Source organism: Delphinapterus leucas, chromosome 6, assembly GCF_059928025.1.
Source record: "Delphinapterus leucas isolate spDelLeu-1000000601 "Yukka" chromosome 6, BTC_Dleu_Yukka2, whole genome shotgun sequence".
NCBI classification, from domain to species: domain Eukaryota; kingdom Metazoa; phylum Chordata; class Mammalia; order Artiodactyla; family Monodontidae; genus Delphinapterus; species Delphinapterus leucas.
The window spans coordinates 81206983-81224225 of NC_143134.1; the positions used below are offsets into that span (position 1 = coordinate 81206983).

The following is a 17243-nucleotide window of genomic DNA, read 5'->3' on the forward strand; positions in this document are numbered from 1 at the left end:
TGTTTTTCTCTAGGATTTCATGCTTTTGATCTACCCAGTCCAGATCTGTCTTTCCTTGCCTTTTGTGATGCAAAGATATAGACACATTATTTTTTTTTTTTTTTTTTTTTGGTAGTACACGGGCCTCTCACTGTTGTGGCCTCTCCCTTAGCGGAGCATAGGCTCCGGACGTGCAGGCCCAGCGGCCACGGCTCACGGGCCCAGCCACTCCGCGGCATGTGTGATCCTCCCGGACGGGGGCATGAACCTGTGTCCCCTACATCGGCAGGCGGACTCCCAACCACTGCGCCACCAAGGAAGCCCGCCCCATTCTTCACTGACACTCTCCTGAGTCCTTTCTCTCCCTTCCTTTCACCTGGGCCATTCCTTAAGGTCTGTTGTTTAGAGCGCTCTGGCTCTCTCCCCTTCTCCCCTCCTCTCTCCCCATCTCCTCCCTCCCTTCCTCCTTCCCTCCCTCTTACATTCTCTTAATTCCACCTTCACATCCCCACCTTCCTTTAAATGACAAGCACCACCTCCTGACTAAGGATTTTCAGTTCTACCATCTTCAGCATTGACTTCATCCATTACCCACCTAGCATCTCTGCCCAAGGCTCACCTGTGTCATTTAAAACTCAGAACTGCCAAACGGAACTGTCAATTGTCTTTTGCAAAACAACTTCTCCCGCAAAGTTACCTCTGTCATCAGGGCGTATCCTTCTCTAGATCACCCCGTTTACTCTGACTCAGTATGTATCCTACATAGTGCGAGAGGTGAAATTTCATTGCTCCTTTTCTTATCTGATCTCTTATTTCATTTCACCCCTTCCATAACCTTCTCTATGGTCTTCCATGCCTGCACCATTGAAGGAACTAGTTCCTCGCCTCAGTCCGTCTGCCATTTCATATCCCATACACCAATGCCAGATCAGTCTTTCTAAAATATTAATTAAATGATGTCATTTCCTTGAATGTTGGCTCCTCCATTACCTCCAGATTAAATCCATCCATGGGATTCCAGGCCCACACAGGTTTCTTGAGGAAGCCACCATTCCATATATCTCATTCCTTTCCCCATGAATTATACCTCCATGAATCCAAATCTTAGTCTAGGATATAAGAACCATCTCAAGTATTTCTTCTTCTAAGAGAATATGCAGCCTTCATTAGTGGCCTATTTTTCTGAGATTTTACAGAAATTTCCTTATTATTGTCCCTTATTTGAGTTTTATGTAAATGAAAAGGAGTGTTCATGAGAAGCCTTATATAATGCTTGAAACTTAGAAAGATAAGTGTTAGCTTTCTTCCCAATCAGAAGATGACATTCCCAGCTGCAAGGAATAATTTCTTCTATGTGTCACTCTGTAGTTTGCCAACCATCATATCAGCAGTGGGTAATGGCTTCATATCAGGTGAGCCATGGATGTTTGGTGTAGTTAGATGAAATAACCATATCTTTGCAACCTCTGTTAACTACAGAGTATGAAAATACACTCACTTGAAATAAATATCAAGCAGATTTTCTGTGCCATTCTTTTATGAGAATTTAAGGAAAAAAGCAAAAGTAAACGAAAATTAAATGAAGAGTTATCTAAAATAATATGAATAATTCACAAATAAGAATTTATGACTGCTGGCTCATTAAGATCCCAGTCTGGTAATTGTTTATCCAAGTTATGTACCAAGAAGATCTAGGCTGGGGAGCTATATGGTCAGTCTAATCTTCAATTAGCTTTTACCCAAAGGCCGTTGTAGCACATTTTTTATTTTGTTCTCATCTCTGTCCAAACAATCTTAGTTTCCTAAAAGCAAGCACAGTATCTATGCTTGTATGCCCAGGAATACATGGCTAAGTTTCCCCAAGGTGGCAAAATAGTTTTCCTACCTCCATTCAAGAAGTACTAGTCAATTACCTTAAGCAAATTACTTGCCTATTATGACCACCAGGTTGGAAGCAAACAAAAGAATGGCCAGAGAAAAGGAGAAAAGAATGTGACATGTTTATCTTTTCTTAAATGCCCTTAAGGGAAGGCAGGCATATCTCCTTAACTCTGTAAATTTTAAAAGATTAGAATAAATATGTACTTTATATATGCATATATAATAAATTGTGTACGTATAAATCATGTATAATGAAGTATAATGAAGTATAATGAAGTACATGGAGGAGAAGAACTCAGCATTGGTTTCCTAAACTCTTTTTACTTCGTCTCTGTAATGATGAGCCTGTCTGACTACCTGTAGCTGCTAACCAAACACACCCTGAGGGGCGCTTTCAAGTGCAGACCCCGCAGACAGCCAAGTATCAGTGTCTGGAAACTTTCCACATGCAAGTCCTCGGTAGTGCTGGTGATGGGCTGGCATCTTTGGATCCGGCTGGAGTTGTTAGTAGAGCCTGTGAGTTTAGGAAAAGCAGAGGAAAACTGGAAACAAACCATGCAAAGTAAGGCAATAAGGCAGGTGCTGGCTGCAGGGTTTTCCTGCCCCCAGGGACTCTGCATTTTGTAGGAAGAGGCAGAAGAAGGCACTGCAACTAGAGTTCTGATTCTCTAAGAAGCTTATGTGCCTTTCACACTGAAATTTAAAGGGTATGTAATGAAGAGATAGATGTCTGAGTAAGGAAAGAGAAGAAAAGGCTAATTCTGCAAGCATCCTGGCTTTCATCTATCGAGATGTTTAAGTGTAGAAGTGCTGACATAGGAGACGGAAGAGTATTACTTTCCGTTTCTTCATGTTTATAAATCTTACATTTTATGTTTTCGTATTTAGCTGTTTATTTCCACTTTAAAAGAAGCAGTACTGAAGCACTTACATTATGCATGTGCAATGGGGTGCGTTGCACACCCTCTGCTTATTCTGCTCATTTGGTCTGGCTTGATTAGTAGGTGCAGGAGGCACACGGTCCCTGGTGGGAGCAGTTATTTCAGAACAGGTGGTTCAGCACATTGAGGATCAAAGAACCCAAAGGTGCAAGGACTCTGACAGCTGCAGGAGCTCTCAGATCTCAGTCGGAGTTTCAACCCCACCCTGCAGATCAGGCAGCCCCCCTCAAGACAGGAATTTGCATTTTGCATAACGACCTCTCAGTCTGGTGGTTTACCCTTAGGTATCAATAGAATAGCAACAGCCTGACTGATGGCAGAAGACTCCCCACTGTCACGGTTGGCATCCAATTCTCCCGCAGTCCACTCTCTTCCCCTTATTTCCTACCAAGTAGACTGCTAATGCCCATCCCCTGCTGACCACTCACCCCACACGCCAGGGCTGCTGGTTTCCTCACTGCGCCAAAGAACCACACACAGACCTGATGATTATTTAACTGGGAGGTTCCATCCTGGCACCTGGTTGTCCTCCGTGCATCTCCACCTCACTGAATCTGATGTAGACACCAAAGCCCAGTCCAAATATCACCTTCCCTTCTTGGGTCATCTTACCTGACTCCAAATTTCAGCTAACATTTATTGAGTACTTTGTGTAGAGCAGGCTCTAGTAGTTGCTTTACATCCATTGTCTTTTTTACTGATTTCTTACTCTTTTGAAGTCTTTTTACACTTACACAGTGACTACACAGTTATCGCTTTTAATTGTTTCTTAGTGAAATCATAGAGTTATTCTTGTCTCACCTCCTGCTGGCCTGAGAACACATAGCAGTTTCTGTTTCCTTTGGAGCCTCATTGTGTTGAATACATAGTAGGTGCTCCAAACCCCATGAGTGATATCATAATTAATGGTATAAATTCTTAGCTTATATTGGTGAAGTGTATTGAAATTGACCCTTTCTAAGAATTGAATAATTAAACCTAATTTATCAACCATGTTTTATATTTTGATGATCACGTGCATCTCAACAAATACCAGTTCAGGATGCCCATACGTCTCCTAGTTACTGGATTATTGACATTAAAAGATGTGAGAGCTCTGTGCCACCCCATAAGAGCATCACCTTACTCCCTTGGTTCCACGTGGGGTAGCCACTCTCCTGGTTTGTCCCTGAATGAAGGCTTTCCCGGGGACACAGGATTGCAGTGCTAAAACCAGGACACCTCTGGGTAAACCTAGGCATTTAGTTGTGTTAGTCATAAGAAACGATTTCCCCAATGTAAGAAATTGTCTGTACTTTTATATTAAATGCTCAGGAATGGATAGCTGTCACTTAGTTGTATTTTTTTCAGTCACAGGCAACATGTTTAATCTCTCATAGGCAACTTGGATGGTTCTTGTTGTTGTTTGCCCTACTTTACACTGGATGCTACATAGCATTGTCTGTACATCTGACAGCTGGGAGCAGAAAGCCTTACTTCAGGAACCTCAGAAACTTAAAAAAAAAAAATCACACAACTTTTTCCAATCCATTACTTTAGTATATAGCGAGTGCTTTACTAATAGCCATTTTAGAGTTATGAAATATGTATTCAGTATGGTATTTTTCTAAAAACGATTTAAAATAGCTGTCATCAGCAAGGATGTCCGCTAAGAGAGATAGAAGTACACCAAGTTTCCCTGGTTATAGCTTCCTGTGCCCGAAACCTCTAATTTTTCTTTTCCTACTGAGCTTTCTAACTTTTCTTTAGAACTGACTTTTTTAGGTCTCATAGCTAGCACTGTGGTCTAAATTAAGTGTATGTGCTTTTGAACTTTGCAATTGTTTACTTGTGTATTTAATGATCAGCTCCTCTTGGCACTTCTGCTCTCATCAGAAGATGGAAATATACCTGCCGGAGAACATTATCTATTTTCCTGCCTTCTCTCGGCCATCTGACTAGTCCAAGCAGGGAAGCTTTTGGATTACTTGGCATAAAAACTAGTTAAACTTCCGGCGCCAGGCAGTTCCACTTTTCGGAACTTATCTGCAGAAACAGTCATGCAGCCTAATGGAACAAATATAATGCTAAGCAAGTTTTTCAGATTCCCTTTATTAAGCTTGTTCAGCATCATTCTACCAAGAGATAAATGTACTTTCTGAAATACATTTCTTAACTGTGCTTCGAGATCTTTAGTTAATCTATATACATGCTTTGTTCCCTCCATGTCTTTCTAAATATTGAATTCAAAGAATTTTGTATTGGGCACAGTGCTTGCACAGAGAGGTCCCACTTGATCATCACGAAGTTACTTTCAGGCTCAGGATTTGCTCTGATCTTGGCATGAGAAACGTGCATAGATAAAACTATTTTAGTTATGGAATGGCCATATCACAACCAGTTGTTTGCATGGTGTATTTGCTATACAGGTAATCATAAATTTTAAAAATAGGAATATTGGCTCTATACTTGAATACATTTTGAGTATTAATGATGACTTTAGAGTAGTCAGTCACAAAAAGAACAGAGCTCCTAATTCCCCCTTACAATTCTCCTAAAAACACTTTATGTCACTTGGTGAATTAAAGAAAATTTCTCTAATCAGTTACATTCATTCACTTCACAAATACATATGGAACCTCATCTCTAAGCTAGCTGTTCTGCAGCCACTGTAAGAAATCATACTCCATGGGGCATGGTAACAGTGGTAACAGTGTGATGGGCAAGACTTGACTCAAATGGCTGACTCAAACAAAACAGCGTTTCTGAATTTACAGCCAATTTTAGAATGTGAAACTTTATATTATATAAAAAATTATTACATGTCAGTTATATCTCAGAAAAATGACTAGTACTCCCATACCATTTAATGGCTTATTTCCCTGTTGACACCATGTTTTGCAGGAGTTTATCTGCCCAACACATTCATTGTATAATTATCTTCTCATTAGTATTTGCCAAAAACCAAACAAGTAACTGCCAGTCAGAATACACAGAGTTAATATATTGTCAGCACCGCCCTCACCCACCCAAAAAAAGAAGAAATAAATTTATTTCATTTTTTTTTTAGACTGTGTATCATGATTGTGGGCAGATACACAATTTCAGGTATCTTAAAATAATTTAAAATACTGAAAATCTCCGTTACTGATTCAATGGACTTCGATGATCTCTTCTGATTCCCTCATTTATTAATATTTTATTAATATACACTTTTTTTTCTGTTGACCTGCCAGTCTGTAGTTTTACTGCAGCTACTCAGCCTCTGTTCTGAGCACCTCCTTTGAGTGTTGCGTGAACAGACCTTGTCTCTGGAGGGTAGGAACTGAATCGGAAACCGAAACAAATTTACGGCCTTCATAAAGACTCAAGGTGCTTTTCTACTTAACTCGAGTGGTTGTTTAACAGTCATGAAGTGTTTGTTGTATTTGATGACTCTGTGTGTTAATTTATGTCCTAAAGGTTGACAGTTATTGGGGGTGGGGTGTGGGGAGGTAGGGAACAGCAGCGTGCACAGCTGAGCTGGGGCCCAGGCACCCACTCTGTAGACTATTCAAAGCCCTTACCCTCCCCAGGCCCCCACTTACCCTCTTCGCTACTCCCCTCATATCAATCAAATCTCTTATCTCATTTCCCTAAACTGAGACTCAATGATAAATTGTACGGGTTTAAAACCGCTTGACGCTAGTCTGGGGATATTTGTGCACCATGCAGAGTCGGCCTAGTATTGTGTCTTCGGCAATAATTTCAGTTCCTCCAGGGAAAGAAAATACCTTAGAGTATTCATGATGAAATGATATAGACTATGGTTAAGTGATAAGTGACAACATAGGATTTATATGAACTTTAACAAAAGATCACCACAGTTTCATTTCCTTAAGCCCAAATTTGACATTTCTCCTCTATGATGTGGGTTACTCTGTATCTTTTTTAATTAAGGCGGCAAGCTTACCTCACATAATACTATATAAATAAAACTAAATAGAATTTTTAGTAGCATTTACCGATTTGTGATGAGTTCTATTTTATTCTTTTCTGGATGTTATTTACAAGTTTTTACAATGAACATACATTACTTTTTAATCAAGAAAAAAATGACTTATAATAAAAGTTACAAAAGTACATGTATAAAAATCCTAAATATATCCTTGCCATAGCAAAGTACTTTTATTCTGTTTTATTCAGTATGTCCTGTCTGGCTGAGCATCTGATATAATAATGAGCCCTTCCATTTGTATAGTTCTTTACACAGATTTTCTCATGTAGGATATATAATAATAATCAGTTTAGTAATGGTGATGGGATAGATAATAATATCCCCAAACAAGGAAATTGTGGGTTAGATATTTTATCTTGTTTGCCAAAAGTTATATGATCAGCCAATAGCAGAAATGGAGCAGTATTTCTGAATCCGAGCACAATTTTCCTTTTTATATGCTGTAATTTCCTCCCATGTGTGTAAAGTTCTGCTCACTTCCATGAAACGCATAAAGACATATAAGTCCTAGTTCCTACCGTCAAGCAGTTTCTAATAGATTTGGGGGTAAAAAGACATGCTGACAGAGAGTTAATTAGCAATTCAATAGATGACACAGGTAAAAAGTGCAGTGCCTAATCCAGTGCCTGGCACATATAGAAGGCACTCAAGAAATGTTGGATAGGTGGATGGATGCATGGATAAATAGATGGATGCATGGACAGATGGATGAATGGATGGCTGGCTAGATGGGCAGAAGGGCAGATGGATTGACAAATTAATTAAAGTTATAGGTCTAGAAAGGAGAAAATTCACTCATCACAGATGGTTGAAATTCAGTAAATGTCTATTGACTTTTATTGGTCAGAGACTATTTCAAGAAGGAGAAGATAGACTAGCTAGGCCTTCAGGAACTTAGAAGAGTAGAGTTTGACTCTGCAGAGAGGATGAGTGAGGGAACTGCAGGCCGAGGGCTCAGCATGAGCAAAGGCAGTGAGGCAGAAAGAGCAAGATATGACTGGGACTGCAGAGGAGTGACTGACCTTGCTAACGCAAAAGGTTTGGTGAGGAGGTTGTTTTGAAAGCAGAACGGGACTGTATCATAGAATATCTTGAATTTCAAGCTGAAGTATTTAAATAATCCATAAGCATGGGCATCTCTAGACATTTTTGCATAAAGTAATTCATGTCATAAGGAAATGTTTTAGGCAATAAATCTGGTCGAAGTAGGACTCTGTGTTAAATATAAAGATATGAGAGAGTTTAATGCAAGGTGGAGATTTTAAGCATTCAACTGGGATTTTAAAGTATTTTTAGAAAGAGCTGCAAATGTAGATCTCACTGTATCATCATTAAAATATTCCTATATGTAATTGAAACTTCTGAGACAGTTATGTCAAATTTAGCTTTAGATCAATAGGTATTTCTCATTTGAGAGCTAAAAGTTTATAACATTCGAGGTTAAGAAGCTGGCATAAAAGTCTAGAGGCCTCCAAATATTTCATGCATGAAGTTTAATAAATTTTTCATATGCCAGAGGAAAGAGAATAATTTATGTCTTCCAGGATTTTCAACCAAAATACTAGATAGGTCAGAAAATTTGTATTTTTGAAGTTGTATACACTTCTCTTTAAACCTACTAATTATTTTATCTTACAAAATTGGTGATGTTATCACTTGAATACAAGTGGTTAACAGTGAGGCCTGGGAGTAAATCTATGTGGGTTAGAATTTGGCTCAACCACTGAATTGCTGGTCAATCTTAGCCTACTTTCTCTCTTTCCTCAGTTTTCTCATCCATGAATGATAATAATAATAGCACTAACATCTTAAGACTGTTGGGAGGATTAAACGTAAAAATATGGACTAGTGCCTGCCATGTAGTAACCATTCATAAATGGTAATCATGTTACTAGTTATAGAACATATTCAATGAATAATATGCATTCATCTTATTTTCTTATGATTGTTTACTTGTTTTATTTGTTTTTTTAATCATTGCTAGAAAGAAAGCTTGGCTCCCGTAGGGTTGTGTCTGGGTTTTCTACTGTGTGAAAGTATAACTCAACACATATGGCCTAGGTTGCTGCTAACTACGGTAAAGCTGACCAACTTCTTGCCTTCTGTAGTGAGCCATCTCTACGGATTTGGACTGATGGATGCGGAAGCCATGGTGATGGAGGCGGAAAAGTGGACCACTGTTCCCCAGCAGCACGTGTGTGTGGAGAGCACAGACCGACAAATCAAGTAATGTTTGCTGCAAGCAGACAGCATGACAGTGCCCTAAAAGAGATTAGGCCAGTGCAGATATCTTGAGACAGCCCTGTGTTGCACATGGAAACTAGAAACTTGTGTAGTATTCTTCTAATGTAATTATAAAATTCTAATAGAATGTCTAAGACCCTAAGCCATTAAATACACATTAGTATAACCCAAGGATCCTTAAAAGAAAAACGTATCTTACAAGGGGGTGGGGAGGGGGGGGACCCTTACAGATGGGCATTCTTCAAGTTTCTACTCTGTCAATATTTCTAATCGATGGTAGAAGTATTCCCCATATTTTGTGGTAGAAATATTCCCCATAAGTTGGTATACTCCCCAAACTAAACCTTATGTTCTGGAAACTTAACTGCATACCATGTAGTTCTCTGAAGATTGATGCAGGATGCACAGTAAATCTGAAGACTGATGCAGGATGCACAGTAAAAGACATTGCAGTTTACTCAGATTCCAGGGCCTCGTCCCCTGTTTCACAAACTTGGAGGCTGTGCTGATTGGATTCATCAAGTGATAGTGAAGTCTCTCCTAGGCGCTGAATCCGGAGAATAGGATTTATTTTCGTGATTTTATTAGTAATTTGCTTTCAGCTTTCTTTTTAGAGAGTTAGCTCGGAAAAATACGTAAGAACTTTGGTTTGTAATAAAACTAGAGCCATTATCATTCTTGAGGAACTTGTTAGGAAGCAGAAATAGTGGACTAAGTTTTTTTTTTTTTTCCCATTCTACCCATTTGTGGCAAAGAATAAGAGAAAAAAAAAAGAAGTAAAAAGTTAACCGGTATTTATTGAGCTCTTACTACAGGTCAAGCCAAGTGTTAGAAACAATGTGTTTTCTTCTTAAAACTTTATAACAACTTGGGTATTATTCCCTTTTGACAAAGGAGGAAATGGGATCAAATGGAATAATTGTTTATTCATTCACAAATTCATTTACCAATTCAGCAACCATTTTTCTTACTATCAAGCACTTACTGGCTATCAAGCACTGGGCTAGATAATTAGGGATAGAAACAGGAATAAGAAATGCTTCCTGCCCTTGTGGAGCTTACAGTCTAGCGGGGGGAGTCAAACCAAAATAATATAATAAGTAGATCATTACAAATGACAATAAGTGAATGCTGGAAATAAAAAGGGTAGTAAATAAAAGGTGGGGAACATGTTTTTCCTATGGTTCAGTGACCATCTTAGAGAGTGAAATTTAAGCTTTGACTATGAAAGAAGAGTCAGCCATAGGAACAGCAGCAAAAAAGCACTAGAGGTAGAGTAGTGTATGCAAAGTGGCTGAGGTAAACTTGAATTATCCCAGAACTTGAACCAGTGCTAGTGTGGCTGGAACCCAGTGTTCAAGGGGCGCAGTGGCACAGGAGGAAGCTAGTGAAGAAGACAGGAGCCTGTAGGCAAGTGGAAGAGTGTGCGCTTGGCTTATAGAGAAAGGAAATGGTAGACCAGGGATTTGAATCAAGGTCATAGTCATCCCCAAGCCTCCACCGTACCACAGTACCCTATACTGGTGGTTCACAAAGTGGATTCCGCAGATCAGCAACATCCCTGTCGCCCGGGAACTTGTTGGAAAGGCATATCCTTGTGACCCACCCCAGCCTTACTGAATCAGACACTCTAGCACCAGGGCCCAGCGATCTATCTGAACAAGATTGATATCCACTACCTGCATGAAGATAAAAGAACCTTCATTCCTCCTTTCCTCTCACTTGCACCTTTCCCACCCTAACTAGGGTTACTCCCTTAGACGACCTACTCATTTGGGTAATGACACTGTGTCCCTTAGTCTCCAGCGACCACGGCTTGCATTGCATCACGCGGTCCTTCCAGGCCTGCAGGCTCACGCAGCCGAGCTCTGCCTCGTGCTCTGCTCAAACCCCCTTCTCTCTGTTGCAGGACAGTTCGGCCCAACAGTGCGGTGCGCTCCGTCTACAAAGCATCGGGCTGCTCCGACAATCCCAACCACCACGTCAGCTACCTGGAACACGTAGTTGTGCGCATCACCATCACCCACCCCAGGAGGGGAGACCTGGCCATCTACCTGACCTCGCCCTCAGGAACCAGGTCCCAGCTTTTGGCCAACAGGTACAGACGCGGCCCCTGACCGCCCGTGTGCGGGGGTCACAATGACGCCCAGCGACTCTTTCAGCTCGAAAAAGTCCGCTGTGCTTTATTTTTTATTTTTTCAGAAGTCGAGGATTGTGCATGTACATATATTGTAGGATCACGATTTTCTATACAATTTTTAACGGTTACTTTCCGTTTACAGTTATTACAAAATATTGGCTGTAGTCCCTGTGTTGTACGGATAATCCGTGAGCCTATCATATACCCAATAATTTGTACCTCCCACTCCCCAACCCATATATTACCTCTCCTACCCCGTACACTAGTTTGTTCTCTAAATCTGTGAGTCTGCTTCTTTTTTTGTTATATTCACTAGTTTATTGTAGTTTTAGATTCCACATGTAAGTTATATCATACAGTATTTGTCTTTCTCTGACTTATTTCACTTAGTGTAATGCTCTCCAAGTTCAACCATGTTGCTGCAAATGGCAAAAATTTCATTCTTTTTTATGGCTGAGTAGTATTCCATTGTGTGTGTGTGTACACGTGTGTGTGTGTGTGTACGTGTGTGTGTGTGTACGTGTACCACAGCTTCTTTATCCATTCATCTGTTGATGGACACTTAAGTTGCTTCCATATCTTGGCTATTGTGAATAGTGCTGCTCTGAACATGGGGGTGCATATATCTTTTCAAATAACAACCTGATTAAATGATAGGCAGAAGAACTGAACAGACATTTTTCAGGCAGAAGAACTGAATAGACTTTTTTCCAAAGAGGAAATGCAGATGGCCAACAGGTACATGAAAAGATGCTCAACACTGCTAATCATCAGAGGAAATGCAAATCAAAAGCACAATGAGAAATCTCCTCACACCTGTCAAAATGGCCACCATCAAAAAGAACACAAGTAACAGATGTTGGCGAGGGTGTGGAGAAAAGGGAATCCTTGTATACTGTTGGTGGGAATGTCAGTTGGTGCAGCCACTGTGGAAAACAGTACGTAGGTTTCTCAAAAAAACTAAAAACAGAACTACCGTATGACCCAGCAATTCCACTCCTGGGTATAAATCAAAAAAAAACCCCCAGAGACATTAATTCAAAACTATACAGCTGTTCTTTAATTTCTTACTACCCTAAAAACTGGGTGGGGCCGGGGGGAGCGCCACTTACACATCATGATGGGATGGTCATAGCTCTCACTGCCCACGCATAAACAGAGAGTGCAAAGCCGCCTAGGATCTGTAGGCATGGAACAGTATAACATTTAAGTGTTGGGTAATATTAAAAGGATGCTGCAGAAAAATTGAGGGCCGCCTGTTGTTCTTTATCCTATAAAATAAGTGCGGAACACTAATTCCTTAGGCCTCTGAGATGCCCTCCCCTGCCCTTAAGTGTCTGCTGGCATTTGTTACAGATTAACTGAATGCTCTTGCCAGAGCACTTTCCAAAGTTAAAGGAAATTCTATTTGTTTTAAAACAGGTTTTGGCAGATTTTTTTCTACAAAGATTCAGTTAGTAAATGTTTTGAGCTTTGCAGGCCATGTGTTTATTGCCACTACTCAACTCTGCCATTAGAGTGCAAAAGCCACTGTAAACAATATAAATGAATGTGTATGGCTGTGTTCCAGTAACAACTTTATTTACACAAACAGCCTAAGGGCTGGATTTGGTTTGAGGACTGACTGTAGTTTGCTAACCACTGTTTTAAAGGTTGGCCCTTTAGTCTTTATTGGCCAAGAGGGCACTTACTTTTTCTTAGTAGCCTCTTCCTTTCTCCGTACTTCCTCCAAACATTTCTCCAGCAGGTAATTGTATTGCCAGGATCCTGCTGAAAGGCCAGAATGTTCTAACACAAGTTTTCTTTTGCTTCACTGGCTTTTCAAGTGGTTGAGAGCATGGGTGGGGGATACTTGTCAACAAGTGGGACCAGATGGGGAAATGTCAGATTGCCTGATACACCCCATTCCCATTATGGTTCTAAAATACAAGCCACAGCCAAAAGCCTGTAAGTTTCTTTCATTTGATGTTTCTCTCCAAGAGGAACATTTAATAGGGGCAAAAACCTTATATTGTCAAAGGCCTATGCAGTCCAAATGAAAGCCAACCTCTTATGTTGACACAGCCGCCTGTCCATATGCCAGGTGTCCACGGCAGTAGTGATCTCTGTTAGGACAATGACAACATGCCAGACGAGTTGAGAGGCCAAGGCCAGTGCAAGCCTGCAGAGCTGAAAGTCAGACTGAGGAATTACCAGTTGCTTTTCAAAATCTCCAACTTCATCTGCTGTAGGACAGTGAGAAAAACAGAGAGCAGTAGCACTTCTTGGTGACAGTGACTAGGAGTACAGATTCCAGAGTCTTTCACTGCATTTTATTTCTGTGTTCAGAAGTCTTCTTGTATTCGTCTTTAAAACCTAATGTCTTCTGTTAGGGCATAGGGAAACCTGGGCTTCGTACTCTATGAAGCGCAGTTTGCCAGGTTAAGGGTATGCAGGTGCAAGGAACTAAAGGATGCTTTGGTATCTCAGTCGCTGGGCACGCCCTCCTCCCTCCACAGGCAGGGGTCTCAGCTGCCGCCAGGTCATTGCCGCTACCTGCCTGAGGCTTCTCTCCAGCGAGCAAGGCCTGCAGATGTCCAATTCTATGATTAATGGAGGTCACACCAGCTGTTGTTACCAAAACCAGGGAAGACCTTTTTCTTGATGTTTTTCTTTTTTTCTTTACTGCTGTGCATTTGCATTGAACTTGAAGTATCCAGGTGATCCCTGGTGAAGTACGAAGGTTGGCTTCACACATGGGCAGCTCTTCTCCCTGGAGCCCCCTCCGTTGTAGAAAAACAGTCCCTCCACAGTTGCTGTTTGCTTGGAAAACTCAGTCCCTTCAGCCTTTCTGGGCTCTTCCTGCATATTTCAGTATTTCTTGTTGGCTTCCCTGGAAATGACATCAGTGAGGAAACTTGTGAGCTGGGGAGCTGTGGGTTGCATCACAGGCATTTGGTGGATTACAGTGTCGCTGGCTTCAGTCTTGCATGCATTCTTCAACAGCAGACATCCGCTTTGCTCTTTGCAAAGTGCTGATCGCCAAAGTGCTACATGACTTGTGTCAGAGAAAAGAAACAGGCATTTCAGATGCTCGGTGACCGATCTTGGCGGTTTACTTTAGCCTCTCCCATCATTACCTCCTGGGAATAAGATCTGCACTCAGAGTGCATCTTCTTGGTCTGGAGCATTTCTTAAAGTGCTCTTCTTTTGTCTGTCTTCCATCTCAGTGCTGAAAATAAGTAGCCACCCCAGAAAAGGTAGACAAATTTGAGTGGAGGGAGGGGACTGGAGGCACTGAGAGATGTAAACGGATGTTATGAATTCATTTGTCCATAGCTCCCCAAAAACACTGCTTTCAGCATCTGACCCTTTAATTGTAAAACAGCTACACCTGGTCCCAAAGCCACGTCTGTCCACCTTCCAGCGCCTGGCTCCCCTGTCCTTGTTGTACTTGACGCTAGTAGCATCCCTCCTACTGAGGCAGCTAAGGGAAGACCGTTTCCTTTGGCATTTTTTCCTTCTGGCATATTCCAAAGCTTTCATTTTATGAGAGGAAATCTCTACTCAGAACTTCCCAGTCTCTTACCTCATGGCAAGGAATCCTCATGTCCTCTCACCTTGGCCCTGTTTCAAAGCACATTCCTAGGATTGGGAACTGAAGGCAAGAAGCATCGACAAGGGGGTGGGCAGGCTGTGAAGGGAAGGTCTGCTTTGCTCCTCGTGGCCTTCCTGTTGGCCTGCAGGGCAGTAATACCTTTCCTCAAGGAAAAGGTGATGAGGTCAGGGTTTAGAAGGGATTTGTATGGCAGAGATTTTTTTTTAATTTATTTTTTTATTGAAGTATAGTTGATTCACAACATTGTGTTAATTTCTGCTGTGCAGCAAAGTGATTCATTTATACATATACATATATTCTTTTTCATATTCTTTTCCACTATGTTTTATCACAGGATATTGAATGTAGTTCCCTGTGCTATTACAGTAAGAACTCGTTGTTTATCAGTTCTATGTGTAATAGTTTGCATCTGCTAACCCCAAACTCTCAGTCCTAATCCATCCCTCCCCCACCCCCCTCCCCCCTTGGCAACCACAAGTCTGTTCTCTATGTCTGTGAGTCTGTTTCTGTTTCATAGGTAGGTTCATCTGTGTCATATTTTAGATTCCACATGTAAGTGATATCATATGGTGTTTGTCTTTCTCTTTCTGACTTACTTCACTTAGTATGATACTCTCTAGTTGCATCCATGTTGCTGCAAATGGCACAATTTTGTTCTTTTTTATGGCTAATATTCCGTTGTATACATGTACCACATCTTCTTGATCCATTCATCTGTGGATGGACATTTAGGTTGTTTCCTTGACTTGGCTATTGTGAATAGTGCTGCTATGAACATAGGGGTGCATGTATCTTTTCGAATTATAGTATTGTCCAGATATATGCCCAGGAGTGTGATTGCTAGATCATATGGTAGCTCTGTTTTTAGTTTTTTGAGGAAGCCCCCTACTGTTTTCCATAGTGGCTGCACCAATTTACATTCCCACCAACAGTGTAGCAGGGTTCCCTTTTCTCCACACCCTCTCCAGCATTTGCTACTTGTAGACTTTTTAATTATCGCTATTCTGAGTGGTGTGAGGTGGTACCTCCTTGTAGTTTTGATTTGAATTTCTCTAATAATTTGCTATGTTGAGCATCTTTGCATGTGCCTATTGGCCATCTGTATGTCTTCTTTGGAGAAATGTGTATTTCTCCAAAGGTCTTCTGCCCATTTTTCGATTGGGTTATTTATTATTTGTTGTTGAGTTGTATGAGCTGTTTGTATATTTTGGAAATTAAGCCCTTGTCGGTCACATCATTTGCAAATATTTTCTCCCATTCCATATGTTGTCTTTTCATTTTGTTTATGGTTTCCTTTACTATGCAAAAGCTTGTAAGTTTGATTAGGTCCCATTTGTGGTTTTTTTGTTTTTATTTCTATTGCCTTGGGAGACTGACCTAAGAAAACACTGGTATTATGATTTATGTTAGAGAATGTTTTGCCTATGAGCTCTTCTAGGAGTTTTATGGTGTCATGTCTTATGTTTAAGTCTTTAAGCCATTTTGAGTTTATTTTTGTGTATGGTGTGAGGGTGTGTTGTAACTTCATTGATTTACATGCAGCTGTCCGCCTTTCCCAAACCACTTACTGAAGAGATTCTTTTTCCCAGCATATATTCTTGCCTCTTTTGTCGAAGATTAATTGACTGTAGGTGTGTGGGTTTATTTCTGGGCTCTCTGTTCTGTTCCACTGATGTATATGTCTGTTTTTGTGCCTGTACCACACTGTGTTGATTACTGTAGCTTTGTAGTATTGTCTGAAGTCTGGGAGGGTTGTGCCTCCAGCTTTGTTCTTTTTCCTCAGGATTGCTTTGGCAATTCTGGGTCTTTTATGGTTCCATATAAATCTTAGGATTATTCTAGTTCTGTGAAAAATGTCATGGGTAATTTGACACTGTACTAAATCAGTGATGTATTTAATACAGGTGTATTAAATCTGTAGATTGCTTTAGATAGCATGGCGATTTTAACAATATTAATTCTTCCAATCCAAAAGCATGAGGTATCTTTACATTTCTTTGAATCTTTAATTTTCTTTATTAATGTTTTATAGTTCTCAGCATATACATCTTTCACCTCCTTGGTCAACTTTATTCCTAAGTATTTTATTTGTGTGTCAGAGATTATTAATGAGGGCAATAAATGGTTCCCCTGTTGGACACTTACCTTTCTGTGAAAGAAGTCAAGATTTCTGAGGAGGACCACATAAAGCAAAGAACACTGTGCAGTTAAAAGATAGGAATTCTGAAAGGTTTAAAACACACAGTTTTCCTAGTGGGGTCATTTGAGATGAAGAGGTAGAGCTGTGGTGGCAAAGAGTCGTCCCCATTTGATCTCTCCTGTTTCTCCATGAGGCAGAACTCTTCACAGTGGCCTGTGCACTGGCTGCTGTGAGAAGGAAGGATGCTGAGATTCAGCTCAGACTCAGAATCCGAGGCTTACTTGGCATCATCTCCCCTTAATGATGCAAAAACTAGACATACAGACAAGGAGAATAAACTAGGA

At 40.7% G+C, this 17243-nt stretch overlaps 1 protein-coding gene across 1 annotated transcript in view; it reads left to right on the forward strand.

Annotated features, from left to right (window-relative positions):
* The window catches only part of PCSK5 (proprotein convertase subtilisin/kexin type 5), a 316119-nt gene that overhangs the window by 255565 nt on the left and 43311 nt on the right, over window positions 1–17243 (forward strand). Inside the window, exons 11-12 of the mRNA XM_022573484.3 lie at window positions 8886–9003; window positions 10931–11119. Coding sequence (XP_022429192.1) covers window positions 8886–9003; window positions 10931–11119 — 307 coding nt within the window. The remainder of the gene's footprint in view (window positions 1–8885; window positions 9004–10930; window positions 11120–17243) is intronic.